This window comes from Chanodichthys erythropterus, chromosome 17, assembly GCF_024489055.1.
Source record: "Chanodichthys erythropterus isolate Z2021 chromosome 17, ASM2448905v1, whole genome shotgun sequence".
Classification (NCBI taxonomy): domain Eukaryota; kingdom Metazoa; phylum Chordata; class Actinopteri; order Cypriniformes; family Xenocyprididae; genus Chanodichthys; species Chanodichthys erythropterus.
This window is the reverse complement of record NC_090237.1, coordinates 6329218-6351548: the sequence shown is the minus strand read 5'-3', so window position 1 is coordinate 6351548 and position 22331 is coordinate 6329218. Positions and strand designations below refer to the sequence as shown.

Here is a 22331-nt window from a genome sequence, read left to right as displayed (position 1 = left end):
CTTTCCTCTATGATTTAAAAAAAAAAAACCCTCCCTTTTGCATCCAATGACAATGAATTGAAGCTAAAAGTTTCAAAAAAGTTGCCAGAGTACAGAAAAGTAACCAGTATGACACATGCACAATATATCAAATTTGCTGAATTCATATGGCAACTATGGCCAAAAAACTAAAATATAAGTCACTATTCAGTTCTGCATTTAAATATGGGATTTTAGGTAAAAGGCACAGCAGGTGTATATATATATATATATATATATATATATATATATATATATATATATATATATATATATATATATATATATATATATTATTTTTAATTTTTTTTTTAAGTGTTCAGATGCACAAGCTGCTAAACGCCACCTCCGTCAAAAATGAGATAATAATATTGAGCGAATGCTCCCTGCACATAGTATACGTTCATCAAATACTTTTGCTACAAATCCCCTAAATCCCAGGGTCAGTCAGCCCATTCAGAAATATCACTTCATTGGCAGAAAGTGCTAAACGCCAGATCCCTTTGTCAGCAAAGTTCACAGAAGTACCAATTGGAAGACGCAAACCAAATCATATGATTTCAGGATGAATGATGGTGTGCGTATGAGACGCTTTTACTTGCCGAGCTTCAAGTTTTTATAGTGTGTTGTCCATCCTTACAGTGGCAATGACAGGATTTTGCAAGTAGCAAGTAAACACAACAGTGTACCTTTTGCTGCTGTAAAACTGACAGAAACCAACGTTTTACTATGTCTTGGTGTCCAAAGAGATGGACTTAGAGACTTTTACAAAAGAAGCACACATGGTGCAGCAAAACAAATTTGTTAAATACCAATGAATTGACTAAAGTTACATTTTTTTTTTTTAAATAAGGCATTTCAATAACTATCTAATAACCTTTTCATTGCTATTAAATCTTACATGCTCACAGCTGTGTGTCTGTGTATCTATTAGCATAGTATTGACTCGTGCATGATATACCAAGGTTTACAATAAATATGGTTTACTTTAAAGGGATAGTTCACCCAAAAATGAAAATTTGATGTTTAACTGCTTACCCCCAGCGCATCCAAGATGTAGGTGACTTTGTTTCTTCAGTAGAACACAAATGATGATTTTTAACTCCAACCGTTGCCGTCTGTCAGTCAAATAATGCTAGTGGAAGGGAACTTCTACTATAAGAGTAAATGAAACTTGCATAGACAAGTCTAAATTAAACCCTGCGGCTCGTGACGACTCATTGATGTCCTAAGACACGAAACGATCGGTTTGTGCGAGAAACCGAACAGTATTTATATCATTTTTTACCTCTAATACACCATTATGTCCAACTGCATTCATCACTCAATTCGTTTGGTCTGATCGCGCTCTGCCAGCGGCAGTGATGTCTCGTGCATATATTTCAACGAGTGTGAGACATCACTGCCGCTGGCAGAGCGCGATCAGAACTTACTAACGAGTGCTGCACGCGGTTGGACATAGTGGTGTATTACAGTTAAAAAATGATATAAATACTGTTCCGTTTATCGCAAAAAAAAAAAACGATCGTTTCGTGTCTTGGGACATCAATTTGTCGTCACGAGCCGCAGGGTTTAATTTAGACTTGTCTATGCAAGTTTCATTTACTCTTATAGTAGAAGTTCCCATCCACTAGCATTATTTGACTGACAGACGGCAACGGTTGGAGTTAAAAATCATCATTTGAAGAAACAAAGTCACCTACACCTTGGATGCGCTTGGGGTAAGCAGATAAACATAAAATTTTCATTTCTTGGTGAACTATCCCTTTAAATATGGGGATTTAGGGAAAATGCACAAATATATTGCATGACTTTTGAAGACTCTGAAACACATAGCACATATGATTATTTTTGTCACTTAAATTTAGAAATAAGTTTGCTAAATACTTCCTACACTGAAGACATTTAATACAGTTTAATGGGTTAGTTCACCCAAAAATGGAAATAATGTCATTGATTACTCACCCTCATGTCGTTCCAAACCTTCGTTCATCTCAACAAAGCCTAGTTTACTGAAATCACATGACTTTGACACTCTGAACCACTGATTCAAAACAAAAGATTTGTGAAGTAATCCTTATGTATTTTAATGGAATAATTGATTAAGAATTGTTTAATTATTCAATTAAAATACATAAGGATTATTCAGTTCGATCTGATGGAATTTTACTATTAATTAAAATGCAATAAATATTTAAAAAAGGCTTATAAAATGTAGTGTATTTTGAGCAACATGAGGTGAGTAAGTGAGTAAGTGAGTGCACTTTCCCTTTAAGAGAGCTGAATCAGAGCTGAATTTGACTGAAATGAGAGAGGGAAATTCAGGTCAGCCAAGGCCACACGTCTCCTGTCGGTCCCTTGTAAGACTTCCAGAGAGTCCATTAAGTCTGGTTAATATAAGGGACTGTCAGCGAGCTGCAACATTATATCAATGTTACGGTGGTGCCGTCCCTCTCGCTTCTGTCACGCTCCTTTTAGAGGGGGGAGAGTCAGCGTTGAGAGAGACAGTCAGAGATAAAGAACTGAGGGAACAGAACACCATCCAGACCAGAAACAGCTCTCAACACCTCGATAATGATGTTCGACTCACACACAGGACTCTTTCTATCTGTTTCCTCTGTTGAGGAACTGGGTTGGGTTGTCCCCATCTCTTCAAGCAGAGGTAAACTCTGACCTGCTCCTTTTAGCCTGGTGTGTGGTTAAACCACTCAGGCATGTCGGAGAAAACGAGGGCAAAAAAGCTGGAACACGAAACAGTTCTTTCCCTCAGCGCAAATAAATGGCACAAGAAAAAGGAGGAAAGTGATGAAGAAAAGGTGAGAGAGATTGATTCCTTCCACCCCTGTCCTTTCCTTCATTACCCAGAAGAAATTTTATGGCTCATTCATAGCTCAGATTAGATCAAACAAAAATGGGTACTTTCAAACTTAAGCCATAATAGCCACATTTTTTATAAATCTATTGTGGTACTTTTGTAAATAAATAATTTAGGACTCTTATGCAAGGTTTATTTTGGCAAGATGTGTTTGATGTAGGGTGTCGTGGTGATTCCTAAACGACAATGGGAGACGGGACGCAAGAATCGATCGATTTATCTTGTGTAGTATGTCAGTGGATGAAAATCGATGCAGGTTGTGCGACGATTCACAAAGTTCCAACATAATTTTTCCGTTCCTCCACGAAGGGTTCCATCACAAGAGAAACAATTGAGATTTTAAAGAGATCGTATTTGCAAGACTTAACCTCCAAGCCAAAAGTAGTGCAAATGTTCTAGAAGAGACAGAACCAACTGACAAAGAATATATTGCATAACTTTCATAAAAATGTATGTTTTATTTTACTATTATTTATCCTTCATTTAAATTTAGTTGCATTTAAAAATCTAATTTGCTGTCTACTAACTAACTAAGTATGTAAGATTAAGCCGAAGAAATAAGCATAAATCCCTATTTGTTCTCCCTTGAATTTCATTTCTGTATAAAAACAATTGAGACTGTAAAGATCTATCGGTCTTGGGGGTGTTGTTGATCATGCAACAGGCTGCTTTAATTCACATAGAACAAACAGCAGCTTCTCTCTTGCCGTCCCCCATCGGGCCCATATAGACCAGGAGCCGAGATCATAGCTCCCGAGTCTCCATGGCATCCTGTGGAACCCCAGCTGTCAAGAGTTTTGATGTCTTAATAAATTTCTCCTCTCCAGCTGTCAGCCAAGCGTCAGAGATGGATGAAAGAGTCAGTGACCTTTGACCTGCCCGAGACCTCTTCTTCAGCTCCCCCCGGTGAACCCCCAAAACTCTCACAGAACCCCGAGACTCTATTGCAACTGCAGATTCCTTTCAGCACAACATCAACCCTGAAAAAGCCCAATCGCTTCCCACTGATAGTTTCACATGCAATACAACTTCACAGAAGAAACAATAAAGGAACACATTGCTGTTTTTCAAACTGTACTGTATATACCGAGGTAACTTTTTCGAATAACATGCATTCATTTTTTATTTACTTTGTTCTTTAGAAACAGATTTCCTCATGCAGAACTATAAAATGTCTGTGAGATGTTTTGTTAGACATGGCTACATGGTGTGCTAAAGTCTTGTGTTTCACCATGGAGTTTTCACTTCATTTTAACTGAAGTAACTGAAAGGCGCAGTGATATAATGGTGGAGAAAAAACTTAATCCACAATGAAACCAACTAACTACACTATGAATTAAAAAAAAAAAAAAAAAAAAAAAAAAAATTCAAGTCATGTATTAGGGGTGTAACGGTATATGTATTCGCCCCGAACCGTCACATTACGGACATCACAGTTTGGTGCATACAGTCAGACGAAGAATTCAGTCACAGGTGATCCACACTCCAATGCAGAAAGGGGTGTGCAGTAATGCGACGCTGTTTGCTAACCACCACAACATAAAAAAGTGCACAAGAAGACAATCTATGCATAGATATGTTTATCTCTCAACCAGTGGTTTAACCACGGAAAGATATCAATAAAACAGCTTGAGAATAATATCTCACTTAGCGTTACATTTACCTCAGGCAAGTCATTTAGTGTCCACAGCATGTTACTTCACTAGAGAAATGAACTCTAGAGGGGAGCGTTTCCTTAAAAATATGCACTATGTTAGCTTATATATTCATTATATTTACCTGTTAGTAATGTCTTAATTATTTAATATATGTTTAACTAAATTTGTCATGAAAAGTTATGATAGTAACTGTGTAAATGATTATATTTCAATAATGAATTGGAGTAGAATAATAATTTAAAAATTATTTTATAATTAGGTTACAAGTTAATGCAAAACCTGCCTTTTTTGCAATTTATTTGAGTGTTGATTATTATATATAAAAATAAATAGCAAATGAATGTAATAGTTTGGGCTGTTGTTAATTGTAACTTTTAATATTATAGTAATGTGCTCCCTGTATATAGTTTACAGCGTTTGCTGAGAAAGATTTTTTTTTTTTAAACTTAAGAAAATGTTAATTATAATCGAATTTGTGTAAAGCAAGATACAAGTTGTTCAATAAATCACTGTTTAATTAAAAAGAGGGAAAAAAAAGAAGCATTTTATGTTTAAAGAATTTTATGTTTAATTTTCTCCACCCGCGCTACCGAACCATGACATCAGTACAGAGGTACGTTCCAAACCATCATGTTTGTGTACCGTTACTCCCTTAAAATATATGTTCACATTCTTGAAATATCACAAAAAACTGTACGTGAAGTGTAAAAACAATTTACACAATGTTGCCATTTATTGTTTTCAATCTTCAGAACAATCAGTGTGGATTCAAATGCCATCAATACTCATGAAAGCTAATAATCTGAATAACTAATAAAAACTCAAAGAAAATTCAACTTGTCATGGACTTGACGCATACTTAAGGAAACCTGAAACAGCTCCAGATGACTGCACTTGTAGTCTGAGCGAGAACGTAACCTCTGATCTGTGACCTCTCGGGGCAAAGGTCAAGGGTGGCGCCGGCTTTCCCTCATCAGCGCTATGGAAACCACGCAAAAGTGTTTGCAGTGCGTCTTTGCGGCACATCTACAAATAGCAGCACATGTCTAGAAGTCATTAAGCACAAAAGAGGTCCGACTTTCTCTTTTCTCTGTCAACACTGTGTGATGTGTATTTATTATTGTCACAGGCTCTTATTTGGCTTGATCTATGGCAGAATGAAATGTCAGTTTTAAAGATAATTACATTTTTTCCCCTCCACAGATCCATTCATCACACTCACGGCCCTCTGCCATTTTTAGATTCTTGATAACATGCCTCAACTCATTCCATCTTTCTCTCGTGATCCCTCTCTCTCTCATGCACACATCCACTGTGAGTCACATCCTATTATGTGGCATGAAGTTGCCAAAAAATTGTTAATTACAAAGTTCAGAGCCTAACTAGTATGATTATAATGCACTTAGTTCCGTGAGAACGCTTGGTTGAGGACAGCACTCTCCTCTCTTCTACTCTGTGTTTGTAATCAGCATCTCTTGTTCTCATGTAATGGTCTCATGGGAGGAGTGATCTCAGTCCTCCTTATTACACAATCACAAACGCTGATAAACCAATCAGAAGTGCTATTATTACCACCTGATGACAGATGCTTGTTTGAGAAAAGAAAGAAAAAGACAGGGATGGATGGATGGATGGATGGCAGTGTTGTGCACCATTCAGAAGTGAATTTGAACTGAATTTGAAATGAGGTAACAAACAGGATTCAAAATTGCAATTTGCATGTAAGCAAGTAGTATCAAAATGAATTACAAATTCTATATAACTGTGATGTTTAAATAGAAATGCTTTGAAAAAAGTTTAAATGGACGTGTGAAACTTTATAGGACGCAACAGTTACCACCCACTTTTTCAGTGGCATTGGTTCTGGAAGTATTTTCCCTGTTCATATTTTCCGTTGGGGAAGTCTTCATTGGAATTGAATAGTGGTATGAGTTGGGAAGAGCCAGGATATTAGCCTAACTCTGAAGAAAGTCATATACACCTAGGATGGCTTGAGGGTAAGTCAATTATAGGGTAATTTTCATTTGTGGTTGAACTATGCCTTTAACGACTTTAGTGAGGGAAAGAGATACAATTCCATAAAGCATTGTGAACAAAATAATCAAATTATAAATGATGGATGAATCTAAAAATATTGATTCAAATAGGTTGATTATATATACAGATACAATAGAAGAATAGAGAAACTGGAGAAACTGACTCTATTTCATTTGCATTAAATGCAAATTTGCTTTATGCGTGAGCGGTACAAGTTTTTTTAAATGAGATTTACTTGTCGTGATTTTCTGATTGGTGGAGATTTCTTTGCAGAATCATGGATAATGTAGTTTATTACCAGGGATTTTGATTAAGGCCCGGTTTCACAGACAGCGCTTAGCCTAAACCAGGATTAGGCCTTAGTTCAGTTAGGGCATTTAAGTAGCTTTTATAAACTTACACTAGACAAAACAATGCCACTGACATATTTTAAAGTATGCCAGTACAAGTTACTTTCAGTTAGAACAACGCAAACATGCATTTTTGTCTAGGACTAGCTTTAGCCATGTCTGTGGAACCGGTGGGAAAATGCAGGCTGATGGATTCAACAAAATCAAATACCATCAATTGATTAACAACCTTGTAGCTCACAGTACAGTAGGTAATTATTAAAAATCTATTTCACTGTGGAGAAAATAAATGGGATTTTTTCTTCCGGAACCTGACAGTTGCACTTAATAGGCTTTATGCCGAACACATGAACAGACCACTGCTTGACGGAGAAAGTGTTAATGTCATCATGAACTGACGCCGTTAGCTATAGACTTTTATATGTCAACCTGCATATGCGATGGCATTGGTTTTGCTCATCTTTGGTAGGTAAAGCATACTGAGAAAAACAGCTCAATATTTAGCGTAGCATGATAAAAAAAAACGAACTGGAAAAGATGCGACCTGTTTTACAGAATACAGAATTTTGTTTTACATAACCTGCATCCTTACGGACAGAGGGTATGACAGAACAGTCAACTTCCTGTGGGAGTGGCCAATTCAATTCAAAAATCCAACTCAAGAACTGAAACATTCTTAAATTTGCCCCAGATCTGTTGTGCTAGTTTGACTGTAACATCAGAAGTGCCTTACCCTGACATTGCTCATTCCGCTCCTCGTATCCAGGGTTACACAGGCAATTCCCAATGGGCACCAGCCACTCTCCATCTGCGCCGCAGTACATTTTGGGAACCTCCTGCTCTTCCGAATGATTCACACAGGAGCCGCGCACCTCCACCAGGGACGACGTGTCCGCCCCAGTTACTGTATCAGGAAACTGCGCTAGGTTCCTCACGGCTAATGGACACTTTTTATAAAACACACGAACGGAAACCAGCGCGATACAGGCCCCTACATCCTGAAAGGCCAGATAGAAGCCCGTGTGGCTCAGAATGCCGACATCCCGAACCTCAGTGTTCAGCTTCATGATGCGATCACCAATATCCACCTGCGTGAAGCTCTCATCCGCCGCAACTGTGTCAATCTTATCAAAGCGGCTCTCGTGAGCATACCGCTCATTATCAGAGTCGGACTCAAGGTAGTAGAGGTTGAACGTCTCTTTGCAGGTGCCGATGACACCGGGCAGGCTGTTACAGTCACGCAGGGTGAATTTAATCTCAATGTAGATACGCTGGGCCGGGCCACGCCGTATCCAGTGAGTCCTTAACCAGTTGTTCTGACTGGGCTCCATTACATTACACACCTGGTATGTTCTGATGGGGATGTTCTTCTCGTCCATGATGCTCACCTCTTCCCACTGCATGAGACAGCACAAAAAAAGTGTTAGAAATTAGCTGAAAATCAAGACTTTCTCAATATCAAACTGAAATCTTTTAAATTGGAACACTCAAACAAATTTTTGCATTTTTTCTGACTAAAATATGTATGCATATATATTTGTATTTCTGTCACAACAAGTCTCTGAGTGTTTGTCATGGTAATGATATGACAATGTTGTTTGGTTTTGGCGGAATAGATGCAGTGCTATACAATATAGCATACAAGAATTACCCGTAGCAGATCTATACAGGTGGAGCTGGGGAAGGTGGAGGGTTTCTGAAAGCGTGCTGCACTGCTATAGAAAATGCTGACCAAGTATATGAAGGTTGAGCAGCGAGCTCATTGGCTACTGATACAGTAGTGTACCAATCAGCTGTGCCCTATAGAAAATTATGTGATTGCAAGCAGATTGAGTTAAGCACCTATCAGCCGGTGCCATTTATGACAGAACTTTGTATTTCTCTTTCCTTTTTATCTATCCATTAATTTCTTGACATTGCAACACTGAATTACTGTTGTACTATTTTAACACTAGTGCTTAATGTCATGAGATCCTTGAACCATTAATGTATAATCTTCAAGGGAAAAAATGCAAAAAAGGAAGAAAATGCATGAACTGACCTTACAAACCCAGATATAATGATTGTTTGGCTGCTGATTGACATGAAATTATAACTCCCTCACATAAACCAATCACATTTTGATGAACTTCAGTATCATTTGTGTGTCATAACTATGAAAAACAAGACAATAATATATATATATATATATATATATATGAGATCTGATTTTTTTGTATTTAGTTGATAAATATAATGTATTAAGCTATAATAATCTGTTAATACCCCAGTGGTAATTTTGTTTGTACATTGATAAGGCTGTTCGTATTTGAAAGGTTATTCTTTTTCTTTTGAGCATGTGCAGATATGTTTATGTTTTTATTTAATTTAGGCTTTTTGCTATACTTCTCTCCATCCAATTTTCATTTTCATGCCCCTCTGATAATGCTGAATACAAACGCACATTGACTGTAGATTAACATTTAATTTTTCCTCCCATCTCAATTTTTTTTTCCATCAGCATGTTCCCTTAGGGGCTCTGTAGTAGTCCAATGTCAAATTTACACCACAAAATACACAGAAGCGCTTCCAAAATGGCATTTTGGTCTCTTTACACAGGCTGTTTAATGTTGCTCAGAGGTGGCATAAATGCTCCAAACATTTACTTTCAACAACCTTTAACCTGGTATAATTGTACAGTCTGTATTGTCTTTTCATTTTGTTTGCCTACGCAAATTGTATTGTATTTATATTTTGCTTGACTTACGTGAATTTTATTTATATTTTAGACTTACATGTATTGTATAGCACTTTGAGTCCACCATTAGTTGAGTTAAAGGTGCTTTATAAATAAATAAATGAAGATGAATGTATTTAAACAGCAATTGTAACTGTATACTTTGATACTTGGGACTGAAGTGCGTCAGAGCAGGCATAATTTAGGCTGGCTTTTATGCAGCATTGCATCTTTACAATGAATTCAGAACAGCTTGGGTGATCAGATACACTTTTTAAAGACAATGAACCGGATTCGACCGCTAAGAAAGACAGACCGGTGTGACAACATATAAAGAAAATCAAACCAATGAGTGAAATAATTATTTAAACGGTGATTTATAAATAAATCTTTTTAAACAGCCCCAAAGAAAACAGTACCACCTGTTCAGTCCTCACACATGCGCTGCTATCCCACCACTCGCTTCTAAACTCTTCCCTCACACGAGATTGTATTTTCTCAAGAAAATTACTCAGACATTTTTTATATATTTTTACTAGTGGGTGCAGGACACTATAGTTCATTTCTGTAAGTGAGGATAGCAAAATAAAGTAAACTGTGACATATTATACCCAAAAATTCTTCATACATTGGACTACCAGTAAAATACATAAAAATTTGGAACCAAAAATTATTGACCTGACCATGTTTTGCTTAAGTGTTATCTGATATAGTTAAGATTTTTTTCTGGCACAGTTTAACTCTGAGATCTTGTCATATTTTATTACCCTTTTTTTAACTATAGTGAATAAACTATAATAATGTGTGAAATGTTATAAATGAACTCCAACCAATTTTGGATGATTCAGGTGACATGAAAATAGTAAACAATCCCAAATGGAGCATCCCAATTAAAAACCGATAACAAGCGGTTGACAGAATAAAGTATGATACTCATCAGACTCCCAAGAAACAGAAAACAAACGATCATTTAACTAAACAAACATGAGGCCATCCAGAGTGAAAATGGAACTGAACCTTGGGAAGCTGTAGAGTAAATGTAGATCTAAAGCATAACATCTGTTTCACTTTTACAGGCTTGAGTGTAAGTTTGCCTGCCCTGAACTAACCTCAGAAAATCACTTTTCTTTTTCTACTAGCCTCAGATACAATAACATCTCTAGACAGTCATTAATGTTGTTCAGCCTAACACTTCTCAGCGTCTGCTAAACCAGAATTACAGCCACTGATTGGACTCATTGAGTTTTCATCATCTAATCAGCAGTAATGACTTTTATTAAAGCAAATGAACACCATCTAAACACATGCAAATACCCAAGAGTCTGAATGGGTATCACATATTAACCTACATTACGGGACAAAAGTCTGGAACATTTATATTTTTAATGTTTCTGAAAGACGTATCTTATGCTCACCGTGGCTGCATTTATTTCATTAAAAAAAAAATATGTAAAAACAGCAATATTGTAAATATTTTTAACATTTAAAATAATTTTATTTTTTATTTTATATGGAAGTTTGTTTCTGCCACTGAATAAAATAAAAAAAAAAAATTCTCAGAATTGCCAATTGCGAGTTATAAAGTCAGAATTGTGAGAATTGATGCAAGTTTTTATCGTGCAATTCTGACTTTTTTGATTGCAGTTTTTTTTTTTTTACTTTATTCTGATTGCAAGATATAAACACAACTGTTATGAAGTCAGAATTGTGTGATATAAACTTGTAGTTCTGGAAAAAAACATTTTTCTCTCGCAACTGGACATTATAATATGCAATTGCAATTTTATCTCACAATTCTGAGAAAAAAAATCCAGAATTGTGAGAAAAAAGTTAGAATTGCGAGATATAAACTCACAATAAACTCACTTTATACCTCACAATTCTGAGAAAAAAGTCAGAATTGTGAGATAAAATTTATTTTTTTTGTTTATTTTTTTGTATGGCGGAAACAAGCTTCAATCATTTTAATATATTTCAAAATATAATTTATTCCTATGATCAAAGCTGAATTTTTTACATAATTACTCCAGTTTTTAATGTCACATGATCCTTCAGAAATCATTCTAATATGCTTAATATGATTAAATAAAAAAAGAAACATTAAAAAAAATTTATATTCCAAACTTTTGATGATAGTGTATGTGCATTAATAATTTTCCGTTTGACCTTGAACAACATACATTTATTGATTCAGCAGGCAATTTTATCCAAAGTGACTAACAAATGTGCACAGTTAATAGTTACAAACTGATTTACAATTTCAACAAGTGATAGGCAATTTTTAGGAAGCAAAAAACAATGTATTGCATCAAATATGCATTACATAGTAAGTGATGTCCATTGAATGCATATGCACAATACCAATGTATGTACTATTTTTCATTTCTGCCTTGCGATATCAGCCACAGTCCCACAAATACCATCCTGGCGGCCCTTAATAATCTCCAGGAATTATTCACCGTGCGCTAAAACTAATTGAGCGTTTGTGAGATAATAAGACTGACAGCAATCTGGCGTCCGTCAGGGACCGCGATTGTCTCCGTTCGGCTCGTCCCTTCATCAGTGTAACTACGGAGGCCCAGCGGAGCAGCGCAGAGATAAGAACCAGGCGCTGCCGATAGCAAGACGAGAGGAGAAAAGAGCTAATTGGCCGTATTAAAGTCTGAATACCCGCCCACCGTCCGTGCCAAAGGCCTGTCCATCACGGAGAAGATCACAGAGGGAGAGGAACTCAGGAGCTCAATGAAACTTGGATCGATGCGAAAGGAAGCCGAGCTGCTCTGCAATGAAAGGGAATTCTGTGTGTTTTATTGAATCGCTGATGTGGTAATTTAGATGCACCTGATCTGAAGATGTTAAACGGCTAATTGGTGATGAGGGGCTCCGAACAGTGCAGAGATCCCGGGAAGCATACATTATCGGACAGAACCCGCTGACCCCCTCAATCTGAAATCTCACACACACACACACACACACTCACATACTCAAACAGACCTTTTCTCTGCCTCTGGGTTGCCAAGTCTCTCCCCCCTACCTCTTTTGAGAGAAAAGGGATAGAGTTTCCTAACAAAGGGCATTTCTGTCTCCCTCCACTATTTAGGAAATTTGACGCCCGTCGCTGTAACCTAGCTTTCCAAATTTACATCCGAGAGAAGTGGAGAGGGCCGGCTGATCTCATTCGTATTTAGAGGTATTCATACGTGACATGAACATTTTCGGACACTGAAATGTAGAATATCAACAAACTGATGGCATCAAACATGTAAATGCTTATACATACGAATTATAAAAGTCTAAACTGGTTAGAATCGAAACTGAGTTTAATACTCAATCCCAAGTAAACAATGAGAAACTTTGGCAAATGTCCTTATAAAAGAAGTCCAGATAAAAATAAAGTGATCTGCACTCTTTGAAACTGGAATATTGGAGTGTGTTACCAGAAAATACTTTTTTCTGCTTAAAAATTTCACTTTAATTCAGTGTGTTTCTTGTCATTATTTAAGACATTTAGTTGCAATTTCTGAGTGAAAGTGTTTCAAAGTAAATCCTACACTAGTGTAATTTAATTATCATCAAAACAGAGAATACTTAAACTAATATTAAATTAGGTACATCTGTAGCCATGTTAAATACATTTGATGGTGTTAAGCATCTTTAAATAATCTCATTTAATAATAATGCAATGCAATTAACCTCTGAATTTCATTTTCTATGAACCTCAAATGATTTGCAAACATTTGTATGCCTTTTTAAAGGCCAATTTAGACGCTTTCAGTACATTGATATTGCATGAGTAAAAATAAAGGCTCAAAAGGGGGTTTTCGCAGTGATGCCATGGAAGAACCATTTTGGAAACCGTTTTTTCTTAGTGTGAAGAACATTTTAATAATTTTTTTCCACTCTAAAGGTTCTTCATGGAACCATATTTTTAGGAGTGTTTTCATCTTACATTGATTTTGTATTGTATCTAAACGTATGGAAATGTGCTAGAACTACATGCATGAATACTAAAGAGTTCAGGTTGGAGACGGAGATGGAAAAAGATGAATTGCAAGATGGGTTTTTCGACTCACCCCTCCTTCCGTCGGGCTGGCGACCCATGCCAGTTCTCCCTGCACTGATCTGGAATCCAGCAGCGGGACTGAAGGACAAAAACACAGAAGACTTGAGGATGAGATCGCCAAAGCTTGTGCGTCTACTGGAGAAAACTGATGCTAGGATGAAGTCTAAAGGCATAAATCTCAGATAAATAATGACAAAAGCTGCAAAGGTGGCTAAAAAGTGACAGACAAGTGTGCAATGGTTTGATCCGTGAGCAGTGACTTGAGTAGGAAATTGTTAATCATTAAAAAACAGTAATTGACAAATGAATGATCAGATTTCCAATTAAGATACATCAAAATATAAAGACAATTGTTTTTGTTTTTCTTGAAAAAAATGTACTAAAAAAAAAAAAAAAAAAATTTACTAAAAAAAATACAGTTCAACAAAAAACACACCAGACCACACAAGAAACCCTATAATAATTCTAAAGCAACAACTACAATTATGTTGTGTGATGTTATATGAAGAAAAATGTTTATATTTCCTTAAATCAAATGAATTAGTATTTCATTCTTGTGACTGCAAGACAAAAAGGGCCCAGAATATCTTCAAGGTACAACTAAAGATATATGACATTATAAATATTAATTAGGGGAAGAATAAACAGAATAGTGAATGATTAAAGATCTAAAATTGAAAATGTGAATAATAAATCTGTGGCATTTCTCCATGTATGAATAGTATTTTGTTTTTAATCTGTTAACATGTCAGTTGACCTGTTGTGTGTAGGCTATATAATGTATATATTACATTTCCAGACATGAGTTGCAACAAATTCCTTAAAAACTCCTTAAAATTTTAAGTAGGCCTACTTTTTTCTTCATTTAAGATGATGTGATACCTGTTCACATATCGTTACTGTGTAACTTATATGTCCGCCTGAGTTTCACTTGCGCCCCAAACTTTTTCTCTTTCTTCCATCCCCTCTTACCTTCATTCGCCGGATGATTCCTTGGAGCGGACAGACCTGCACAAATCCCCAGGAAAAGCGAACTGAGCGCGTAAATAATCCCGGCCATGAGCGCCATTCCTCCTTTATGTTAACTGTCCGTTATTCCTGTTTATTCCTCGTGCTGCTCCGCGCGACTGATCTTGAGGTGCAAGAGACGCTCACTCAGCGAGCTCTGCTGGAGGGGGCGTGGCATGTGTAATGACGTACCTGTCAATCAAGACAAGAAAAAAAGTGGGCATTTATTTAAATTATATATTGTCTAAAATAATACTACCGCTACAACTACTACTACTACTACTACTAATAATAATGTAAAAATATTGTGTATATACCTGTGTTATGCTTGTAGACTTTAAAAAAAAAGAGTTAAAATTTGCATCATGTTGGATGCAAACTGCAATTATTGTTTAAAATAAAATTAATTTAATTACACATAACCTGTATGTGTATATGTAATATTTTGTTATTTTATACCATTGTAATCTTAATTTTAAACATTTAATTATTTTATTTTTTTAAAAAGCATTATAAAAATAGTACATTCTTTAAAATATTTATCGAATAATAATATAAGGAATTAAAATAATACATAATATACATAAAAATAAATAATAATACGATGATATGAAGAGTAAAATAATATTAGGCTATTTAAAATATTTTAAATGCATTATTATAATGAATATTATTAGGCTAAAGCGGTAGAACATTTTGAGGAGCGGAGAGATGAATTGTGCACTGATCTTATATCGCCATCTAGCGTCCATTTTCAGACACAACAGGCTTAATAAACAGTGTAATACCTTTCCTCATGCGCACACCAGCCCCAAATGAACCGTGACGTGGGCTTTTCTTTCATTTCTTTCATCACTCGAGTGAGTGACGTGCCACATTCAAGACACAATAAAAGAAACGCAATGTGTCGATTTTACACTGTCGATGTGGTGAAAAGACATTCCGTTTGGACTCAATACAGTATCCTGCGGGTTTACAGCAGGGAATTTCGGCATTTTATTATTTACCACATTTTTTTTCAGTTTTATAATCATCTCACTGTAAGTAAAATGCTCGTATTGATTGAATTCCACCTGACACCTGGTTCCTCTCGTGCATCCAGACGCAGTTTCTCTCCTCAGGGTAATATGCTGTGGGAGATGTTTCATCTCCAGCTGACTGAATCCAATAGTTTCCATGAGTGGATCCTGACCTCCATCGAGAGGGTCAGTAGCTGCTCTCTTTGGGCAGAGAGAGGAGAAGAGACCCCGGGGAACCTGTGGAGGCTGTGGGTGTGCACTGTAAACCCTAATGCTCAAAATACTTAATTCGTTTGAGTAGGACAAACTTAAATTAAACAAATTAGTTCAGTTAAATTAACAGTTATGAGTATTTAAAACTTTATTTTACTTTTGAGTTCACTGCACTGACATATTTCAAGTAAACTAAACTGTTTTAGTTGCAGCAGATTTCTAATTCCCAGCATGCTTTGCATCAGACTGTCTAAATGTTGAAATAAAGTGTTATTTTGTGTGTTTTTGCATAAGATTAACATAGGGAGACATAAGTTAGTGTTTAATGTTGTGTTATGTTGGGATTGACAGGGGGTTCTGTTATGTTAGTTTTGTAGGGTTACCATTCTGGTGAAGAGTAGACTGTGTGGTTAGGTTGAGGATGGGCTGCAAAACTTTTAAGACCACATATACTGTATGTTGTTTGATTATATACATGCAAGTATATATTGACAGTCTCTTTGATAATTATAATAGCATGTGTTTTTTGCTAACTAACATTTAACCTAGATTTGAATGTGATGTTTATGTAAATTAACTATATGTACTTGAGTAGGGCGAGGCTGAGAACTGTGGGAGCGAAGGAATGCCAGTGATGTGATTGTTAATGAGAGACACCTGTGCACCACACTAGCATTGCTCCACTTCCACGGCTCTCGGCCCCGCCCCACTTGTCACAAAAAAATTAAGTTCTACTAACTTAAAAAAAATAAGTTAGTTAACTTAAATGTTTTGAGGTAATAAGTTTCCTCAAATGTTTTGAGTATTCTGAACTTATTGAGTTTTACAGTGTGGATGAGGAGCAGCTGTACCTTCCTCCACTGACTGAATGTGTGAGAGGTTTGATTGACAGCCTCATCCTGGATGAAATACATTCAGCAGCACCACTGACAGCTCCACCAGCACACTGAGAGGTCAATATATTTTATTACTGTGATAGAAGTGGTTTGTAATAAGCATTCTCCCCTCACTCCTTTGTTTATGAATCCTGATTTCCCTCCAGGCCTTGAACCGGGACCTTTTTTGACTTGGGCTTCAGATCTTCCCAGTTAAACGTCATAAGATGAATAATGCATTTTCAAAGACCTGTGTTAAATGTAAAACGGAGGATGGAACATATTTTCATTGTTTTTTTGAGTGTTCTTATATTAAGGCATTCTGGTCAGATGTTGTTCAAGAAATTAATAATATATTAAGAATTTCCCTGGACATGGACCCATTGGTCCGTATTTTTAGGGATTCTTCCACATAACACCTGGAACTCTTCCAAAATTCAACTGTTTAAAATCTTATTGTTTACTGCCAGACGCTGCATTGGATTTCTGAGACACCGCCAACAAGGACGCAATGGACAAAGAGTATATTGGACATTATGCCATAGGAAGCTCGGAGTTCTTTCCTCAAAAACAAGCCATTTCAGTTCCACAAAATCTGGGATCCTTTTCTCTCCCACTTGGGAGACAGTTTGTGTCAGACGCTGAAGGACGGCCTGTGTGGTATTATAGGGATGCGAATGAGTTGAACTCATGTTACTGGGTGCTTCGAACTGCTTACTGATATGTGACAGAATGATTGTTATACTATGACCCCTCTGAAGACAGCTGTTATTTATGTATGTCTTTTCTTCCTTTTTCATTCTTGAAAAATAAATAAACACAGAACAAAAAAAAAAAAAGAAGTGGTTTGTAATTCTTATCAACTCTGAATGTCACCTCTTATTGTCATGTCAGGCAACCTGAAGAACATGAAACTGTGAATTAATAATAAAGATTTTTATTTGTGTGTGTGTGTGTGTGTGTGTGTGTGTGTGTGTGTGTGTGTGTGTGTGTGTGTGTGTTTGTAGATAGTTAAATTGCAATTGTAATAATTTTAAATAACATTGTATTAATTAGCCTATATATGGATGCATATATAATATTTGTTATTTGATTAAAAGGTATAATCATAAAAATATCTATATATTAGGTTACGCTTTATTTTAAGGTGTCTTTGTTACACTGTAATTATATATTTAAGTACTGAGTAATATTAAATAGCCTAACTATAGTTATAGGTGCATCTGTAGGGTTAGAATTAGGGTTTGGTTTAGGGTTTGTTGCATGTATTGCATAATTTATTTATTATATAGCAACTACATTTAACAAAGACATTGTAAAATAAAGTGTTGGAAATGTATTTTTTAATATGTTGAAGGATTTTTTTGAATATGTTTTTATTATGCCATTTGTAATTTTTGGTCTTAAGAAGTTGTTCTATAAAACTGCGGTTCAATCTATGTGGAGGGTGTTAGATATCAAGTGTGTTTTAGACATTTGAATCCATTCATAATTATTTTTTTTGGAAAAAAAAATGTGTGTGTGTGTGTGTGTGTGTGTGTGTGTGTGTGTGTGTGTGTGTGTGTGTGTGTGTGTGTGTGTGTATGTGTGTATGTGTGTGTGTTTGGGGGACATTTTCAAGTGGCCTGTTTTTGGATTATTGAATTACAGAACAACAGCACTTATAATATTGCATTCCTTTGTTATTATTAATATTATTAATAATAATTATAAAAGTAGCAAGACAATGAGATAACAATATACGTCATACTTGCTTTGTTTTGAAAAGCTGTTTTGGTTGCCAATCATTTTGTAAAAAATACAGAAAAACTGTAAACATGTTTACAGAACAAACTGTAAATTTTACAGTATAAAACCGTAATTTTCAAACAAGAAAATTTGAATGTAAATTCAACAATGCACACTACTACTGTGTGACTGTGCAGATTAATATCTCATAAATCTCATATCTTAGATGAATATCTCATATCTCATAAATATGCTCATAAAACATTCACTATAGGCTTACACTTATATTCTACATTTTTAGACAGCCTCAGGCAAGTAAAAATGTAATTTGTACCAACTGATGGTAGCATTTTAAATGTTGAGACATGAATATGAGCAGGGGAGTATATATATATATATATATATATATATATATATATATATATCTATATATATATATATTATACACATGGGAATGTCATTTTTTTTAAAAATTGTTTTATATGTTTTTTTTTAATGTATATTGTTATGTTGTGTAGGTGTATAGTGAAGCCAAAGATAAAATTCCACTGAAATTCCAAATGAAAGTAAAAAATATATCTCAAATATTATTTAAAAAAAAATCTAAATGCCCCTATTTGGGGTTTTTTTTTTTTTTTTTTTTTTTTTTTTTTTGAGAAATTATTTTTTGTAATGTATTACATTTTTCTAAATTGAGAGTTTGGAACCCTATTGGAAAAATGTAATGTCACTGAATGTCACTCCTAATTCCACCTCCTCACAGGCCCCAGTGTGAACATCCCGCCTGTACTAGTAGTTGGACCACTGTGTGTGTGTTGTGTAAAATTAAAGAAGAGAACAGAAAGTGGTGCATAGAAATGTATTTATTTCCCCAAGCAGTGTTTGTGAAACCATTACAAAATTTGTCATTTAAGCGTAAACAAACAAGCGTTTTAATCACAAAATATCAAAAAACATAGTGGTTCACAGCATTAAACCCATCTGATCGTAATACCAGATGTTTCTGAATACAAAAGATTTAATTTACTGGTTCTTTCCCTTAATCAAGACCTTCAAATTTCCAATTGTTGCTGAATTTGATATGATTATAATCATGAAAGGTCAACATTTACTCTTCCCTGCCATAGTTTACTAATTTCTAAGTATTGTGCTTTTTGAAAGAAAAAGCTGCATGTGAAAGGCTATTTAAGCACTGAAGTGTATCTTCAAAAGTCTCAGCAGATAACTAGCTCATCGGTTCATTTAAAGCATCGCTGTCAAATAAGAAACTCAACAAAAGTGAGCAAGTGAGACCTATGCTCTTAAACATTGGCTTCTCTCATCTATGTTTAAACCTGGTCTTCCACAAAGGATACAACCCTCATTGTTACAGAGGTAAAGTGGCACACGATTAGCAATCTGCTGTAGTTTAGATCTAAGATTTGGTTTATTTTTATCATCTCTGTAGATATGTGTGTAAACAAAGGCTTTAATTCCCTGGTATGTGTTTAATTCATCAAGACCTCTTATAATATTGTTTATGTTATTGCTATTGAGACAACGGTTTATACAAGGACTTAGAAAGGTGTAGAAAACCACACATCCATCTCTGTTTGTATTCATCAAGTGTGTCAAAGGAGAATTATTTGGAGGATTCATCAGTAAAGGCTCTGAATGTGCATTTGTATGAACCCCTGCAGCGATGAGTTGACAGCCTCTGTAGACATTCACGTCAGGTTTTGTGTGAGGTTTAACTGTTTCTGACAGGTCATTTATCAGAAAGGGTCTGTTTTGGGGGTTGAATCCGCTTTGACACTGATACTGTGGGACATTGATGGCTACTGCATACTGGCCGCCGCTAAAATAACTGGTTCCAAAAATAAAAGAAAAAAAGAAAAGAATTATCATCATTTACATATGCAAAGTAAGTAACATTCATGCTGAAACTGTGCGTAACAACAGTGTAAACTTTAACAGTATGGCAAACTCAAAATTGTGTTGATCTGTATGTTTTCTGTGTCTATGCAATCATACAAAAATGTATTTGTAGGAACACACTTAAGTTATGATTACCTATGAATATAGTGAGATCACATTTTTATTGCATAACATAATGCATATACTCATGTTAACAACATACAAATACAACCTAGTGTTAACCCTTTATTTCATACCACAAAATGAAAACATACTTGAAATGAAAATATTTTTGAATCCTGGCAAGGGTGTTCACGTCCACATCTTCATTCACCACACCTTGAATACTAGAGAGCAAAACAATCCAGAGAAGAAGGACCCTCAAATGCACAGTGAAAACCTAAAAGAGCAAAAAAATAAAATAACCCTAATATGGCTATATCTTCAAAACAGAACTATCATGCAGTAACATGATGGAGACAATATGGAGCAGAGAATAATAACAGTGTTGAACAGAAAGCGGTTTACAAAAGCTTATTACTCAACATGATTGTGAGAGCCAAATGGACAGTCAGTCTGATCTATAACAAACAGGAGAATGCATTCATATCAGGCGGCTTCATACAAAAATGTACCAGCTAAGAAAATGAATCATTTTTAATCTTTCAGATTAAAATCTTATATATTTTGCTGCAGGTATCAGAGCATTTTTAATTCATTTAGCTTTCAAATAAGCTGAAAATGTTCATCTTTCTAAATTCGAAAAGTATTCTCTATATATTTAAATCACAAAACTCAAGCTGTTGTAGCTCCATTAATGATGGCAGTGATGAAGGAGTGTGAATATGATTTACCATTTTCTCTGTTGTTCAGGTCAGGATGTTCAGAGATGTTGTGTGAGACTGCAGTGAAGCAGGAGTGATGAGGAAGAGGAAGCAGATGGTTTTTATTCTGACACTCGACCAGCCCTCTTCTTCAACTCCATGAAAACACCAATTAAAATGCTTCACAGTTTCATCACTGACTCCTCTAATAATGTCTGAGCAGCTTTGTGTGTCTCACCATGTATGGTAATGTTGGACTTCCCTTCAAATTGGTCAATAAGAAATAGAACAATAATTCCTCTAAGGGTAACACTTTGTAATAACTCATTAATAAATCATTAACAAACATTATATAATGCTTAACATATCAGATCATTCGTTAGTTAATATCTTCACATAGCCAGAAATATGAGATAATGTGCGTGTTAAAGGGATAGTTCACCCAAAAATGAAAATTTGATGTTTATCTGCTAACCCCCAAGATGAAGGTTCAGTAGAACACAAATGATGATTTTTAACTCCAACTGTTGCCGTCTGTCAGTCAAATAATGCATTGCAATGGTAACACAATTTATAAGAGTAAAAAAAAACATGCACAGACAAATCCAAATTAAACCCTGCGGCTCGTGACGACACATTGATGTCTTAAGACACGAAACGATCGGTTTGTGCGAGAAACCAAACAGTATTTATATCATTTTTTACCTCTAACACACCACTATGTCCAACTGCCTTGAGCGTGTGCACAACATCCGGTGCGTGAGGTGTGTACGTGACTGGCGTAGCTTAAACATGGTGCCTGTAGTACAACAGTTGTTATACACATGGAAGTAAACCACTAAAAAACATGGTTTACATCACGGCATGGCTGATGGTTTAAGTCGTACTTGATCCTCTCTTGGGTATGTAAAATCATCAGGGGAAAAATGATCGCTGCAGACCCCCAACAACTTTAGTACATTAATGGGTGTGTTGATATTCAGCCAAAGAGCAATCAACCATAACTTCAGGCGAGAACGCTCAGAAGTTGGGAATACGTGGAAAGTCACCA

At 35.7% G+C, this 22331-nt stretch overlaps 1 protein-coding gene and 1 long non-coding RNA gene across 2 annotated transcripts in view; both read right to left on the bottom strand.

Moving 5' to 3' along the window:
- epha4l (eph receptor A4, like) overlaps window positions 1-14829 on the bottom strand; it is a 46447-nt gene extending 31618 nt beyond the window's left edge. The window contains exons 1-3 of the mRNA XM_067364531.1: window positions 14690-14829; window positions 13728-13795; window positions 7672-8335 (exon numbers count right to left, since the gene is read on the bottom strand). Of these exons, the coding sequence (XP_067220632.1) occupies window positions 7672-8335; window positions 13728-13795; window positions 14690-14786 (829 nt within the window). The 5' untranslated portion in view covers window positions 14787-14829. The remainder of the gene's footprint in view (window positions 1-7671; window positions 8336-13727; window positions 13796-14689) is intronic.
- Window positions 14830-19412: 4583 nt separating this feature from the next.
- LOC137005247 (uncharacterized) lies at window positions 19413-21364 on the bottom strand. The gene is made up of 3 exons (XR_010892216.1): window positions 21311-21364; window positions 20732-20856; window positions 19413-20406 (listed from the first exon to the last, which is right to left on the bottom strand). It is a non-coding gene; the product is annotated as an uncharacterized lncRNA (long non-coding RNA).
- Window positions 21365-22331: the final 967 nt, after the last annotated feature.